Source organism: Branchiostoma floridae, chromosome 18, assembly GCF_000003815.2.
Source record: "Branchiostoma floridae strain S238N-H82 chromosome 18, Bfl_VNyyK, whole genome shotgun sequence".
Lineage (NCBI taxonomy): Eukaryota > Metazoa > Chordata > Leptocardii > Amphioxiformes > Branchiostomatidae > Branchiostoma > Branchiostoma floridae.
The window spans coordinates 16,996,075-17,013,582 of record NC_049996.1 but is presented as its reverse complement, the minus strand read 5'-3'; the positions used below and the strand labels follow the sequence as shown (position 1 = coordinate 17,013,582).

The following is a 17,508-nucleotide window of genomic DNA, read 5'->3' as shown; positions in this document are numbered from 1 at the left end:
AGTGTTAAACTCAGTAACTTGCTACTAACGGATAAAGACTAATCCATGAAATAACCCATCAAGTTGCCATTTACTGATAAACGCAGTAACTGTAACATCGGGTCATCCCGGTGCAAAGCCAAAGATTGAATACCCAGATTTGATATGCAAGTTTGAAGTAGACTAGAGAGAAAAGATGGCGTTATGTACTTGGCGGTTCTCCGGCCGTGAATCCGGTCTCTCCCTCCTTGGGGTGGAAGGCGTCCGGACCCTTGCCGACCATGTTCTCCGCGCACACGCGGAAGCGGTAGTTCACTCCCTGTTTCAGGCCCTTCACCTGGAAAATACCGAAGGAAAAACGTTTAACCTATAGCTATTGATGAGAACTGTCACTGCAACCATCTATTATAAGTGAGCATTTAGAATTTTTTTACAAGCTTTACTAATCATACCATATCAAGGGTGAATTGTACACTATGACATCTACTACGTTTTAGCATTTCTATTCCACAGACAAATCTTCATAGGATAGATGTTTTATGACCTTTGCCTTATAAGGACTTTATGAAGCGACTTGCTTTGCCTACTTAGTGTTTATATGTCTGCATTTCAACAGTGCGAAATTTATCAGAATATGTTGATCAGTTAAAGTTAGAACTTGTATCATGATCTCAGATCTTAAGATTTCAACTCAAGATTTGTATCTCCTGACCTTGAGACTTGTGTCCATGGTGGGGTCAGCGCACGGTGTCCAGTCGTCCAGGCCCTCCTCCGTACGGTAGGCATGGTAACCGGTGATTGGCGTGCCGCCGTCGTCAGCAGGGGCTGCGTAGGTGAAGGTCACACCGTACCGGCTCGGGTTGGTCAGGGACAGGTTCTGGGGTGGACCCGGTCGCTCTGGGGGAGGGAGAACAAAACAACGTCACGACTTCATTCTTCAACCTTCCTCAACATACACGTGCCCTACAAAGATTTTATATAACTATTTCATCACATTATAAAACCTATACTGATAATCAGGGAACCAAATTACTGTAATATAGATAGCCACAAAGGGGTTAAAGATTCAATGAACTCTTGCAGCAGCATGAACAAACGCCGGGTACTGAGTTCGAGAACAGACTTACGAATTCATAGAAATAGAAAATGTTGGTGTTAAAGTTGCAAACACTGTATTCGGTTTTAAAACATATTAATAATAAATAAATGATACTGGTTTATTTCGGAGAACGATGACTTTTAATCTCTCAAGTATTGAACACCTATCCCTCGAGGAGAGCATATATGATGTGTTCGGATTGTATAAGACGTACCGAAGAGCTTGACCGGCGCCATGGGCTTGCTGGGCGGTCCCTCCCCGGCCAAGTTCACGGCCAGAGAACGGAACTCCGCCTCCGCGCCCATCGGCAGATCCTTAATGGTCATCTTCAGGTCAGGGGTCTTCAGGTCGTTGACCCTAACCCAGTCACCTCCATCCAGCTGGAATGTAATCAAGAAAGTATTATTGATGTATATCATAATGATGGCTATTGGAAAGAACTGAAGCTAACAACACATCGATACAAGATGGAACTGTACGAAGCATTGAATAAAGAGACACTTTTGACATACCAAACTGATGAAACTATTCACGGATGTACAGAATATTGTAAGATAAAATTGATTTAAGTTTTCACCTTCTTCTCCACGAAGTATCCTGTGATGGGGCTACCGCCATCTTCCGTGGGCACCTCCCAGGTGAACTTGACCTGTGTGCGCTTGACCTCAGGTAACTGTGGGTTCTCAGGGGGGCCAGGTGGGTCTGGGGGCCAAGGGAGGGGGGTCATGAAAATGTCAGGTATGGTTTCTTAATGATCTACAGAATGTTAGACCTAAATTTGGACACAGGCTAGCAAATGGGATCATCATCTAGATGTAACTTGTACCAACTATGCATATGAGACATATATATTATATAAGCCATTCAACCAAATCGAAAGATAACATGTTTGTTCATCCTACCGAATGGCAGCTTGGCCTTCCGCTTGGGCGTCTCCGTGGGCGGGCCCCGCCCAACAACGTTCTGCGCCGTGACGCGGAAGGTGTACTCGTTGTTCTCGATCAGGTCCTTGGCAATGAACTCGAAGTCAGGCCACTTGTCCGTCAGGACTGTCCAGGTCTCTGTTGTAGGGAGGAACAAATCAATGCTTTAGTTAATGCTATGGGTACCATGATTTGGAAGTATCTATTTCTTAGCAGCTGCATGTAAAATTCGAGGTGAATCTTTAAGATCCCAAACTTCTGCAGGAAAATAAAATCCAGGCTTGGGAAAAATCCAGATAATTTAAATGGATGACACAGGTTGGACGGGGGAAACAATGCTATGTAGTTGAAGAATGAAGTGAACGGTGAACAGTTTGTTACCCTGGTGACTATTATCCAGAACGCATCACAGAATGGGGACATGGAAAATCAAGAATATTTACAGGGATGGTACCTGATTGATAACGAAACAATCATATGGAGTTGGGAAAGACTGAAAAAAATGAAGTTAACGGTGAACAGTTTGTTACCATGATGACCATTATGCAGAACGCACCACAGAATGAGGACTTTGGAATATTCGGGATATTTACAGGGAGGTCACAGGCACATGATGGACAAGGAACCCTGTAAAGTTGGAAAGGGCTGATGAATGACAAGATGACCAGATGGAGTCGAGGGGGTGACCGTAGAACACGAACCGAGAAGGGTGTGTATGTGGGTGGTGAGACCATCAGAGAACGACCATGAAGGATATGTATGGGAGTGGCGAAGATTTTGGAGTATACAACTTTTTCTTAATTCTGCCATTCCCCTCTTTTCTCCGTAGTTTCAAACTTTTGTGTTTGGAATCTGTACTATCCTTTCTGGTAGTTCTCTTGATTGAGGACTTTAAAGAAAGACACCAGAGTTACGGCCAACGGGACGGGAGGAGGTTGTTTACCGGAGGTTGTGGATTGGCAACCTCCACGGCTGCGGAATTCGTCACCTTTGGTAGTGATTTTATAAATTGTGAATGGACATGGCCGTAGTTACCTTTGATAACTGTTGGGTCGCCATCCTAGTAACCCTGACCAGCTACTCTACAGCTGTGGGTACTGTTGCTACTTTATCTATAAAAGTGACGAAGTCCGTTCAAAGTCGGGAATTCACCACCAAAAGTAAGGAAATAAACAGCCATGGAAATCACCAATCATTGGCCTCCGGATATACGTGGACTTGGGAGAGGGAAGGGGCGATCTAACATGTTGACATGTACGGTGACTTCGGGGAGGGAGGGGGGCGATCTCACATGTTTACATGTACGGTGACTTGGGAAAGGGAGGGGCGATCTCACATGTGTACATGTACGATGACTTGGGAAAGGGGGGGGGGCAATCTCACATGTACGTGGACTTGAGGGAGGGGGGGGCAATCTCACATGTTTACCTCCGATATTACCAGGAACTGCCACCGGAGGAGGCAGTGGCTTATCAGCCAGCTTCATGGCCTGAAGACGTTTCGTTTTAGACTCTTCCAACCCTTCTAAGTACGTCTCAGAACTTTCACCTGCCATTGAAGAAAGCCGCTTCTGTTTCGCGTCCTCTTGCGAAGCAGCTACGTACGCAGAAAGCAAGCGTTACTAAAGCAGTAGCTGGCAAAATGTATTGCTATAAGCCTTGTATTTCTGCAGTTGTTTTTAAGCTTTTTCTGTTATGAAGCCTGCCTTTTCAAAAGCTCAGATATGGTAAAGGCCCGCAAAGCACGACTGCAGAAATGTCAATTGGCCCAGCTCAACAACATTAGAAGCTACACCAATACTGCATTGTCATGAATAGCCAAAATTTACAAAAGGTAAAATATTAGTCGCAGAGCAAGGGACATTCCCTAGCGTTTCAGCTTACAGTGTTTTTAAGTTTTAGAAAGGCAAAGAATCTCCATCTTACTTTTCAGCATGTTTGTATATTCAAGCTTTGTTGGTAAAGTTTGAGAGGCACATAAGAAGCCATGCATGTAGCTGCTTTAGAGCTCTTTTTACCTTTTAAAGCAGCAAACTTCAACCAGCAGATGTTTGTCTTATTGCGCTCTACGCTCGTGCAACGAAGTAGATTATGACATTCACAAGACACAATCTGGACTGTTTTACTCGGGGGGGGGGAGGACACCTCTACCTCTCAGATATGTGTCGTGTTCTTCCTCAGGAGACGCGGGTTGCTCCCTAGAGCGGTCCCGTTTTGCCTTAGGCTCCTCTAAGCCGGATAAGAAGGGGTCCGCTTGGACGGTCAGTCGCTTCATTTTCACTTCTTGTTGCATAGCAGTTATACCTGAATTAAATTATCAATCATAATTATGACAAAAGTAACTGACTTGGTTTCGTCAATAAACGGTCAGATGAGGTCTATGTAAACAGGTGGTCAACACAGACATGATTTTTATGTTGACGGAAAAAATCAGAACCGCATTGCCCAGGCAGTCTTCATGTTGAGGTGGTCACTTTTACAGGTTTGACTGTAGTGGTTCGGATCTGTAAATTCTACCCACCAAATCAAACGTCAATTATCCGTACGCCTGTATATCTAACAGTTGAACTACACAGCATTAGAACTGAAGACTTGGGAGCACTCTACAAGCAGCCACTATGAGTGCCGTACCTTCTTTGGGTCCCATGACTTCGACGACGTATCCGGTGACCGGAGAGCCGCCGTCGTCCTCAGGAGCCTGCCAGGAGAAGGACATCTTGTCCCTGGTGACGTCAGTGAAACCAAGGCTCTGTACCGGGCCGGGGACATCTGGTGGGGAGGAGAGTGAGATGAAAAGGTATAGTATGTTTCTTAGAATTCTACATTTATCGGTGCAGAAATCTGTGCAGAATTCTATGCATCCACACTGACTCAGACCATCAGGACTTACCAAGGTAATTGTTATCAAATACTACGTCGGATTCTAGAATATTGCTTCCGTCGCAAATCATGCAAAAGTAGTCAATGTCTTTTGGATTTCAAGTATTTTCTTATTCATGGTCTTATTTTCTTATTCATTCTTCTGTCCTAGCAACGATACCTTGTAATGGACACATTTCACCTCCGATACTTTTTGAGGAAATCAAATTTAAATTCACACTGTGAACAGGGACGTTCCAGCGACATTTTGACTACATATAGTACACCGTTGTGTCTTTATTTCTATAGAAGCACGGACTTTCGTTATACCATTAAAACTTTTCATTGACAAAGAGAACATTCAAAAGGTGGAAAATGATGTTAAACGATGCTGTATGAAAGCTAAGATCATACCAATGATACTGATGTCGAGGTCCAGTGTGTCCTCTCCGTGCTTGTTCTTGATCTTGAGCTTGTAGGTGCCGGCGTCCTTGCGGATCAAGTCACGCACCTCAAACTTCACCACCTGTGGGTCGTCCTGACGTTCCACTGTGGACCGTCCCATCGGCTGGGGAGGGGGGAAAGACCGGTCAGGGTTTGTTACAAGCATATCCTGTATATCAGCCAATGACGGCATGAATATCAGTGGTTTAACCAATGAGGGACTCGCTGCATGTCCGTCAAACATTCTTACTTTTATGTCTGCATTTTGAAATTTGTAAGTTTTGAAGGAGGTGGATGGGGCTATGAGATCGGTCTATTAACGACAATGTCAGGAATTAAGTACATGTACATTTCTCTAACATATGATTTTTGTGAGTTACGTCCAAACCACGCCGAACGAAGGACCAACCAATAATACTATCATTAATAGTAATGCATGACATCGCGTATGTACTTTCATCAGGTATCAGACCTACAATTATAATAGATATCTAAAGTTTAAGACAGCCACTTCTCACAATCTCTAAAATTCTAGAGTAAGATATAATTGGAACTAGGGAATTAAAGCAATGTGTCAATTGATTCTTGCCAATAAAATTCTTCCGGACTTAAACAAACGAACCATGGACCCTGCTCTCACCTTCTCGATGGGCCCAAACGCCTCCCATGTCAGGTGCGGTTTGGGGATGCCCACGTAGTCGATGTTGTAGGAGCGCTTCTCTCCACTGGTGGCCTGGGTCTTCAGGATGTCAGGGCTGTAGTTCACAAACTTAGGCGGCTCTGTGGGATAGAGCAATATTAGTCTCACTTGTGCTACAATGTAGGTGACATGTGCAATGGTTTATGCCTGTATGAATGTCCGGGCTGTAAGGCGGCTCTGTGGGAGAATCACAGGACAGGTCCAATACTTTTATATGAATGTTACAATATATCTAAAAGGGTTGAAATCCCCAATGTCTGTCTATCCAGTCAATGAATTATTTCTAGTATCGACATACCAAATGTTAATCTAGCATATGATATCATTACGACACCCTAATATGTTTTCATCTGTGTAATCGCTAGACGCTCAAAGGCAACTAACCTCCAATCTCGAGAGTGTTCGCAGCCTTAAGGTCCTTCTTGGGGATGACGAAGACGTACTCGACCTCGTCATCGAAGTTGCAGTCATGGACAGTCAAGGTGTGGACCTGGCAGGTAAGACAGTTGAACATTGTAATGCATGTAACATCGCAATATCATAGACAGACAGATGAGATTAACAGGTGTACAATAGGCAACTTGTTAAGGCAGTTCCTTTACACACTGTCTGCCTTAAAGTTGAAAAATGAGACACTCTTTTCTTACAGTTGAGTATTGAAGGTGTGGGTAAAAAAATTAGTAGTTATTATCGCCATGTTATAAGTCACATGAATTTGCTGCAGAAGCCACATAACAACTACACTAAAGGTTAGGGATCTGGTACACTGCTAGCAGGAATCTCTCTAGTGTAAGATAAAGCAGACTTTGTGTGAACGCCTAATGGTATTTAATGTGAGGGTGGAAAAGATGTTTCCTCACTATGAATGGCCGTAGAAGTTCAAGCAACAATACAACTTTTACAGTGGTGACCTATAGCTAGTGAACTACCAGGCAAAAATCGTTCTTGTGAACAATAAAGCAGACTTGGCGACTGACCTTGCCGACATGTGTCATCTTGTACTTGTCGCTCTCCTTGATGACCTGATCGCCCTTGAGGAGCCACTTGCCCTTGACACTCTTGTTCAGCTCGTTCTCGAACACAGCAGTGCCCTTCATCGGCACGGTGGCCAAGGTCATCTTACGGATGAACTTCAGAGGCAGAGCTAGAAGATGCAGAAGAAAAATTAACTTAAACGTTTCACAAGTTCACGGTACTTTCGGCCAGCACACTAATACTATCAAGTAGAACTGGTTACAGTTCTGCTACACATTACTAGATCTTTGTATCTCATGAAGTTTCTGTTAACTTTCTGGATATATGGTGGCAAAAGAATGTCAAATGTAACTTTTTTTCTCTTCATCTATATTGCATTTTGCGAAATGTCACGTTACACTACTGGTAGTATTTATAATTTTTCATGTACTAAGGTTGTTGATAATATATAAAACAGTTCAAGTCTATCATGATTCTCCATTTGTATAATTGACTACAATTTTAACATGACATTGACAGCATATCATTTGAAACGGGAGTTTTGTTATCTACACCTAAGAGAACAACATCAAACAAACAAACATCTGCTCACCTAACACTGTAAGTTTAGCCGAGGCCTCCGACTCGTCAGCCAGGATGGTGTATTTGTCTTCATCCTCCTCCACGGAGTCACCAATGATCAACGTGTGCTTCATACCGTCTTCTAGTATCTTCACCCTGGGGTAGAGGTTAGGATGCAGGTTCAGGAAATGAACATATCTAGATTGATTATAGTTCAGTCTTGCTTCGAATAATGTTCTAAGTGTAATACATGATTTTCAGTCAACAACAGAAGCTTGATGATGTGTTGATACAGCAGAAGCCTGGTTTACCTGGTTTATGGTGAATACATAAAGCTTGTACAGGTACATTAGCAGGGCGCGGGAGCACCGCTAGGGCTAACACTAACATAAACAATGCCCTGAGGATGCCGAATACGACAGTGCCTCTAATGACGATGGAAAGTCCCTGGATTACTAACATGATGTAGGTAAAATCAGTCGCTACGTTACAGTGACATTACAGCGAATCACCATCGGCGTAAGCAATTACACAATGCAAAAGATAAACCTCAAGATAATGTTCAAAGATGGAGTGTTTGCCTTCTCGTCAGAAAACTAAAAATATCGGAAAGAGAGGTCGAAATGATAGAAATAGTTACAGCGAAACACAATTTAGATACTTATCTTTGTACCTGAATCACCACAAAAGCTGATGGTGGGTTTTGAAGGAGATTTCCAGACGATTTTGGAGTAGATTTTAGGAGAGAAGTCAAAAAGCAGCCATCTTGGTCACATTGATATGCAAATTTCATCTTGGTCACATTGCTATGCAAATTGAAGTAAGGCAACGCTTGTTTTTAAGGCACTTAACGGCATGACCCCTCCCCATCTTACTGCATTGTTCTCCCAACTCTCAGAAATACACACACATAATACCCGTCTTAGATCACAAGGTGGACTCCTGCTGCCTAAAGCTAAATCTGAATATAGAAAGAAAGCTTTTTCATACTCAGGGGCCGTGCTCTGGAACTCCCTGTCGTCCCAATTAAGATCTGCGAGGACACTGTCACAGTTTAAACGATTGTATGACCACCTGGACTAAAGGATTCTGATTGTATATATTTTAACTTTAGTACCTGTCATATCACAGTGGTTCCTTTTGCTTGATTTCTGTATTATGTTTTGATGCTAAGACTGACATTTGTGTTCTTTTCTGTTATTTTTCATTTGCAAATCAACTTTGTAACAAACACTGCCCGACCAGCGACACATTGATATGCAAATTCCAATTTTCATTCCACTTTTCATTACTTTGATTTAAAGTTGATCCACTGCCTGAATGTGTTATTATTGTTATTATTATTACCATTATTATATTAAGTTATCTTGAGTTATTTGTATTGTAAATAGTTGACACCTGACGTTTAGTTATGTAAGTTTGACCTTTGATTTCAATTTTGATTCAGTTGTTGTGATTTTGTGTTATTTCATGTTGGGGTCTCCCGGCCCCCCAGGACGTATTGAAAAACGCCAGTAGGCGATGTATTTTCCTGGAAAAATAAATAAACTGAACTGAACTGAACTGTACCTGAAGTCTAAACATAGAGCCAAACGGATAGTACCTTAGCATGTTGACGATTAAGACTGCTAAAACAGGCACATTGTCTCAACATTACTGACTGACAGGTGACAAAGAAGAGAACAATGTTGCTTAAAGTCTGATTTTGTTGTAGCATCTATTTGTTTCTCACCTCTCGCTGGGTTCAATGTTTACTCCGCCCTTCCTCCAGGTAACCTTGCACGGGCGAGACACGGTCGTCTCGAACGTCGCCGTCTCGGTCTCCATAATCTCCTGGTCGTCCAGGGGGATTCCGAACTTCACTGCGGGCACTGTGGGGGCAAGAAAGAAATATATGTTTTACACCAGTGTGTTACAAGATCTAACACAACTCTATCACGTTCAGAGGGATTCCGAATGTCACTGTGAGCACTGGTGGCGGCAAGTTTATACATTTATACATAAGTGTGTGAAAATGCCATTATCAACCGGCTGCAGTTTACTCAATAATCGTGCTTTACCATCGAAAACAACATCACTAGATAACGCTGAATTGGCATCGTTAACTTCTCTGCTGCCACATTGGAGAAAACATGCTCACTTTATCGATGTGCTTCGCCAACTAACATAGCATAACTATTTAACTAACAATTCCATGAGCCTTTCAAAGGTCATTGCATGTACTTGCCAGCTGCAAGATTTACCAGAAGTTAAACTTGTATACCACAGCATATATAGCATAGACTACATGTGATAATTGAGTCTGAAACACTTACGCTTGACTGTGAGCTTAGCAGACAGTTTGTGGTCTCCTGCCACGGCAGTGTAGGTGTCCTTATCGTCCAGCTTACAGTCCTGGATCAGTAGACTGTGGCGGGTACCGTCCTTCTCATGCCTAACACAAGGGAGAAACACAAGGGAAGTTAGACAGCAGACTGAGGCGGGTATCGTCCTTCTCGTGCCCTAAGTAGGAACCACAATGGAAGTTAGGCACTGCTTTACACGCAAGGCAATGGCAACAGCCAGTGAAATACCCTAGGTTGTGATTTAACGTAGCTTAACAATGCGCAACAATCTAACAATTAAGTAAACTTTAACATCATGTATTAAATTCATCTAAAGACCGACCAGCAAAAATTATTATTCATAAAGATGCAGAAATTAACATGTGATGTATGTTTGCACTGTTAAGTTACGAGGCTTAACTATAAAACATAATAAAGGGCAATTCAGAGTCAGACATGCTACTACTACGTGATTCAGCTTTCAGTGGTGTTTTACCACCGAGACTTCCGACCATGTTTAGATCACAGTAACTACATCATCCTTACTTGTACTTCTCGCTGGGCTCTAGGTCCTGCCCAGCGCGCTGCCATTTCACTTCTCCATCCTTGTTCGTCACGCAGGAGAACGTCGCCGTCTCCTTCTCTATCACCAGCTGGTCCTTTGGACCTTCAATCATCTTAAGAGGTGGCTCTGAGGGGTTCAGACGTAAAGACATCAGTAAGTCTTCCTCTGAACGTTGAGTTTCTTCTCTTCTCACCAACAGAGATACCTGACACTACACTACACTTACTTCTTCACCTAGAAGTATTATCTAAGGTGCAATTATATTTATTTCAATGATATTGTCATATTTTTATCACCAACCAAATTTTCCTTATTATAAGTAAAGAAAACATGCAACAAACCTTCGGTAGATGCTCTATCTGAAGACATGAACCTACTCTGAAGATCGTTTACACAAGCAATGATTGCGGAGCAAATCACTAGTTTTTTGCTCATGATAAATTGGCTTATTTGCTAACCCAACTGATATCCATGGTACAGACCCCGTCACATCAACTTCTGACTACTACTGTATGAAAGTCTGGGCAATCGTGGATACCCATCTTAATATCCGTACTGCATTCAGGCACCGTGTTAGCCTTAATGATGTAACGTAAACCATCAGTACCACGCAGACCATTTATGATTGATGACAAATGCTCATGACTGCAGTAGCAATCTCTCCCCGCTAGGGGCCGTGACCGCCGAGCGACTGCTGAGATACAAAACACTTGATCCACGAACCTTATTGACAAAGAATGAATCTTAAGATTTGTGTATTTTTGTGTCTTTCACCTCATACCTTTACATCGTAAATCACATCTAAATCATAAATCCAATCATGAAAATGTTAGAAAACCAATTCAATTTTGGTCGCTCAATAGTTACTGATGGATCACTATTTAGTGGAAAGGAGACCTTATGGGTGGATATCCAGACCGCCAATGACTTTTATACCGTAGCAGCCTATGTGTCAAGTTGCAAAGCTATGACGGGAGCATACCAGGGAAACGGCATTCTCCTTCGAAGAGCCTCGCCTGTGGCCTACACAGTATACCCTGGAGAGGCTTTGCTGAACTGGGCTGAGGTTTCTATTTTTGTGGGCGTGGCCTCTAACCAGCTGTCAGCCAATCAGAGTTTGCCTAATAAAAACATCCAAGCGATTCTCTGATTGGCTGGCAGCTTGTTAGAAGCAACGTCAACAAAAGCGGAAAACTCGACCCGGTTTAACAGAGCTTCCTCCAAGGTATATCTCATAGGTCGCAGGAAAGACTGGGGAAAACTTTGATACACAAAGTGAAGATGTACAGGCCTGTACGGTGACATGATCGCGTCCGCTGCACCCTACGCGTAACGGCAAAAACGCGCGAACCAAAACGCGCTGCACGAACCTCCCACTGTCAGTGGAGCATTCGCCTTGTCCTCTCCGGCCGTCACGAAGTACATTCCCGCGTCCATCTCAGTCGTGTCGTTGATAAACAGCGTGTGCTTCTTCTTATCCTTCTCCATCCGGTACTTCTCACCGGGACGCAGCTCCGCGCCCTCCTTCCACCACGTCACGTCAGCTTTCTCCGTGTTCAGCTCGCACTCGAATTTAGTTACCTCATTGGTAATCACCGAAGTGGGCTCGGGCGGTATAACAATCCGTACTAACTCTATAACACGTATAGAGCAGGGAGGGGATCAAAAGGACAGAAGGTATTAGCGAGGGAAAGAGAAGACAGACGAGACAGAGAGAGAGAGATAGAAAGAAGTGGTGGTGGGCGAGATCAGATTTCGTACCAGTACGTTAGGATGACACGGAATAGAATTAAGCCACGGGGTGGCCTGGTGTGAGTTTCCTTGCAAAATAGATTTGGGAGATAAATAGAAGGGAGAGAACATGAAGGAGGTACAAGAGTCGCTTCCGTGAAGTTTGGAAGCTATTCGGGGGGACTTGAACGTGAAAGATACAACACGGGATTGTCATTGCGTCCGAGCCCTTTCGATGAATACTAGTGAAGCACCTAAACCCCGGGTACCGTAAGGTACCCAGCTTACACCCAACACATGCACACACACCACATCACAACACAACACCCAGAACACAGCAGTGCCTGCTTTTTTGCCAAACGCCTCTCAGTCTTAGCAGCTGTCAATCTGCCATGGTTTCTTCAGTGGTGTTGCGTTAGGTAGGGGAGGGGCTAGATGGCGCTTCTACAGAGTGCGTAGGTTACCGAGCGTTGTGGTTATCAGCCAGCATGTAAAGCCTAAGCAATAGAACTGCGCGTTATGCGTTATCGTCTTTCATTCAGTACTACCGTTGCAAGCAAATGTATGGTGTCTAGGTTTAGCTGCATGGCAGACAAGACCTCTGCCTACATCTTGATCTAACAGCTAAAACTACATTGTCAAGCTGCAGCCGCGCGTGTGAGCATGGTCAGCACTACTAGCGCAAGCATGTGAATGGTAGCCAGGTTGAGCTGCATGGCAGACCAGAACTCTTCCTATATCGTAGTCTAAGCTAAAAACAGCTAAAACTACATTATCAAGCTGCTCATGTGAGCACGGTCACCATCGCAAGCACGTGAGCGGTAGCCAGGTTTAGCTTCAGCACGTTTTCTACATGCAAGACGTGGTAAACGTTTTTCTCTGCCGTAAAAGATGTCCACACTGTGTTACCTTCCACTTCTAACTTGGCGGTGCTCTCCTTTTCGCCAACTACAGCGGTGTAGCTTATGGCGTCCTCCGGCACACAGTTGTTGATCAGCAGGGCGTGCTTGCGGCCCTTGCCGATCGTCTCATACTTCTCGCTGTCTTTTGTGTCGATCCAGTCTCCATTTCTCCTCCATCTGTGGAGTGAACAACAGTCTTAAACTGGTCTTTTTTGTGATCAATACAACATGATTGCCAAGGTGAGGCCAACATCATGCCTTCTATGTGATCAATCCAACATGATTGACAAGGTACGGTCCACCTATCGGTCTTGTTCATGATTAATACAACATGATTGACAAGCTCACTGAAGTCTTTCAACGGATTTGTTCAAAGTCAGGCCATTTGAACACTTCTAGACAATGATATAACTTGAAGGAAGAAATCATTTTGCTAGGTGAAAACGGTTTCTAAAGGCTTGAAAATTGTATACAGAAGAGAAAAATAGTCACCGAGAGAGTTGGCAGTCTGAGAAAAGAAGAGCATCTACTTGTCTTCGTCAATACACCATATAAATTGTAAAGAACAGCCGAGTAACTGATTGATCTAACAACATTATGAGCACTTAGATGTATGTTTCCAAATCTTGAAGATCGCATACATTAGTTGCCATCGAAAGAGGTCCATAGTTTGGCCGAGGAAAGAAGAGAGTCTACTTGTCTTCTTCAATACATGTAAATTATAATTGTAAAGAACATCCAGGTAACTGTAATAACATTATGAGCCTTTAGAGTATTCCCTAATTCCCAATCCATGATCACCCATCTGATGTTGATATGACTGCAGGTCTCACCTGACGAAATCAGCGTCACGTGTCAGTTCACACTTGAATGTCGCTGTTTCCGTCTCTCGCACCTTTACATCCTTCACACCCAGCGAGAACTCGGGCGGGATTTCTGGTGGGGAAAATCACAGTTTTACATTGAGTACATTTGCTTAGATTGTACACCGTAAAAGCATTAAACTACAAGGACATTGACGAAGTACAATGATCTTTTCCCAGTGAACAGTTACAGAATAACTGGATGACAAAATGACACACTGTTGTGTAATTCTGTTTTGTCGGATACATATGCAGTGCTTTATTTTCAAACAAATTCTAATGTAGGAGTAAAAGAAATGAATGTCTTAACTCTAATGTCATTTGTTTATCTGTTTAAAAGAACTGTTTATGCTTCAGGACTTAGATATGCCTAACGAATCACGATACGATCGCTGTGTGAGCCGTTTTCCCTGTTATTTGTTGATTACCCGAATGTGTAACAATTGCCTATGGACCAAATGTGTTCCAGGTCTGATTCTGACTTACTGATGACGGTAAGATCGGCTGTGGTCTGGCCTCCTGTGGCCACCAGGGAGAACGGTGATTGGTCGGTCAGCTCGGCCTTCTGGATCGTCAGCGTGTGCGTCTTCCCGACAGCCTTCACGGCGATCCTGTCGCTCGGCTTCACCTCCAGCTCACCCTTCAGCCACTTCACCTGAACACGGGGGGCAAGGGCGGTCGTTAACATCTTCAGCTCAAGAAATGTTCTCATCCGTCCATTCATTTATTCGTTCACTCATGCAGCTGGCCATAGCTGTGCAGATACTTGCACCAGACAAGACAAGACCAGAAGGCCTATCTGAAATTTTCTTTATATCAAGTATGTGAGTAAGGCTTTATTGGACCTCGAAATCATTATGGCATTTAATCCATCCATTCATGAATAACTGAACGAAGGAGTGATTGAAACTGGTCGTGGCTGTGTGCACTGCACTTGCACAGTCGAATATGTGTGATGAAATTCTAATTCAATGATTCTTTAAAAATGTTATGAACAATTCATTTGACATTCCCTTTCAGCCTGTGCATTAATTTCTGGTTCCTTAAGCCTACCTTTGCGTTCTCCTTGGAGACGTCGCAAGTGAAGGTGGCTGTCTCCTCCTCCATCACAGTCTGGTCCTTAAGTGGTGTTATGATCTCAGCAGGCGCCTCTGCAGGGGGGGGGGGGGGTCAAGAAAGTAGAAGGTCAGCACTTTAAGACGTCTCCAACGCATAGTAAGGGACACGAGGAGGAACATACGGTTACCTGCTGGAGACGGCATCTGCCTGTGGATCTGAAACGCGGCTATGCAGTAGGAAAGTCGCAGGCAAATCTTGCAAGAAATCTGAGCGGAGCGGACAATGCATGAGGGGAAGAAGGAGAATACGCAGCTGTAAAGTAGCAAGTACATGCCTTGCCATGTACCAGAACTTTTTGATGTTGCAACTCTGTTTGCTCTGAGTCACTCCGATCACAGGAATCATTGGCAAAGTTTAAAATCTATCCTAGTATCTATTTGTTTATTAAGAGCGCACATGCCGGGAGTAGGTATTCAGGTGTGGGTTTGCGGGGTTTCTGTAAAAAAAGATTGCGCTGGGAAAGGTGGGAACTTTATTAGCAGTGGGTGGGGAGATCGCTGCTAAATATCTCATGCTACGCATGTGAGCTGATGTCACTTCAGTCAGGGAGACAGAAGCTGGATTTTTAAAGGCATAAACTTAGTAGTGGTTTGGAAATTGCAGCAAAATATGTATCATGCTACGCAGGTGAAGCAGAGGCTCGTTAGGGGGGCTACGGGCACTGCTTCTCACCTTCGACGGTAAGTTCTGCACTAGTAGTATCCTCGCCGCCCACAACAATGCGGCACTGATACTCCATCTCGTCCTCGAAGCGGACGTCGTGCACGATGAGCATGTGGTCCCTGTCGCTCGCGCGGATCTCGTACTTGTCGCTGGGCTCGATGGGCGCCCCCTTGCGGAACCACTTGCACTGCGCAGTGCCGCGCGAGGTCTCGCATTCGAACACCGCCTGCTGGAACTCCAGCCGCTGGCACGACTGAAGCTGCTTGGTGAAGACCGCCGGTAGCTCTGTGTGGGGAGGGGGGTGGAGGTTAAAGCTCCTGCCACACATATAAAGACATGGCCTCCCGACCGTCTCCAGACCATGGTTGGGAGGTAGTCGTGAATAAGGTCAGATGTGATTGGAAGTTGGTCGGCAAAGTTGACTTCCAGTTTTTAAAATTCGACAATGAATTTTCACCAATTAAACTCAATTTTTGAGATAGGGTCAGAGGAGCAAATTGGAGCTAGAATGGGATATATTTCGTATTAGTCCCAACCTAGCGCCGACCTTCGTTGGGCCATGGGGAGGGCCGGGAGAAAATTCGTGTTAAGGTCTTGAATGTGTGACAGTATCTTCATAAACATGGAAATGAAGCATCTAACGATAGTTCACCTTTTTCCCCGGGGTAACCTATATTCGTTGTGTTTACCCACACGGTAATAAGGGATATCAAGTCGACAGACGGTGGTTTCAAGTTGTAATAAGTTCAAACTTTTGTAGTTTGAGACTATCGTCCGTCGACTTGATACCCCTAACTACTCGTTTTTCAAAAGCAACGGATATAGGTTACCCTGCGGATAAAGGTGAACTAGCGTTACACAGTCTGGGCAGCTTGGCAGTCATCGCAATATGACATACCAAACCGCCAGACCGCAGACAGAGACACATGAAAAAACAAAGACACAATGACGTGTTAAACATGTACAGAGGTGCGCTATGCATGTACTGCGGGAGCTGTGCGTGGAGTAGTTTGCAGCAGAAGAAGGTGTTCAGTATTCGCCTTTGTGACTGTTGAGCACTAGGACCAGTCAGTACGCATTCAGCAGGGCACGCAAGGGCAGCGACTGAGCTAGATTGCCTTTCGCTTGTCTTTTTTAGCAACATAATTGAGCATGAGCAGACATGAGCTGAACTAGTAACAAAGATTAACATAGAAAATTCGCATTTTCATGCATACCGCTGTTTCTACTTACTAAGTAATTAAACTTGCGTATCTGTCAGCAAATATTTGCAAAGTTAGTAATATAAGATTTGTGGACAGTTGTAGCATCTAGAAGCGATGACACTAGTACAAGACGTCTAATTAAGTTATTAAAGCATACATGTGTACATTGTAAGTAATGCGGGCTACAGCAAACGTTTGGTTGAATCGAAATTGTGAATTGAATGAAATGATGAATGAAATGGTTTGATTATTTGACAATCACTATAAATGATTGATATCTGAATTTGTATCCTGAAGGGAAATGAGAATAGGCGTGATTCACATTTTCAGACTGCGTGTTGAACCAAATGTATCATTGATATTGAATATGTTTAGAGAGCGATTAGCAAGATTAACATGACAGAGCCAGTGGACAGCCACGTGTTGCAGCGGTACCTTTGACGAGCAGAGTCGCGGACGACTTTTGCCGCTCAGACTGGAACTTGACGGTTCCCATGTCTGACAGCTGGCAATCCTGGATGACCAGGAAGTACTTGTAGCCCTCGGACTTCATATCGACGGTATCGATCTTCTCGCACTTCACACCCTTCTTGTACC

At 43.9% G+C, this 17,508-nt stretch overlaps 1 protein-coding gene across 1 annotated transcript in view; it reads right to left on the bottom strand.

The window, feature by feature from the left end:
- The window catches only part of LOC118405512 (titin-like), a gene marked incomplete in the record, with an annotated part of 52,924 nt that overhangs the window by 33,242 nt on the left and 2,174 nt on the right, over positions 1 to 17,508 (bottom strand). Inside the window, 21 exon segments of the mRNA XM_035805015.1 lie at positions 190 to 316; positions 692 to 876; positions 1,293 to 1,458; positions 1,656 to 1,780; positions 1,981 to 2,139; positions 4,632 to 4,769; positions 5,274 to 5,427; positions 5,944 to 6,083; positions 6,388 to 6,493; positions 6,981 to 7,147; positions 7,571 to 7,695; positions 9,272 to 9,410; positions 9,855 to 9,973; positions 10,410 to 10,554; positions 11,799 to 12,062; positions 13,069 to 13,238; positions 13,895 to 13,997; positions 14,411 to 14,579; positions 14,978 to 15,075; positions 15,716 to 15,991; positions 17,347 to 17,508. Coding sequence (XP_035660908.1) covers positions 190 to 316; positions 692 to 876; positions 1,293 to 1,458; positions 1,656 to 1,780; positions 1,981 to 2,139; positions 4,632 to 4,769; positions 5,274 to 5,427; positions 5,944 to 6,083; positions 6,388 to 6,493; positions 6,981 to 7,147; positions 7,571 to 7,695; positions 9,272 to 9,410; positions 9,855 to 9,973; positions 10,410 to 10,554; positions 11,799 to 12,062; positions 13,069 to 13,238; positions 13,895 to 13,997; positions 14,411 to 14,579; positions 14,978 to 15,075; positions 15,716 to 15,991; positions 17,347 to 17,508 — 3,237 coding nt within the window.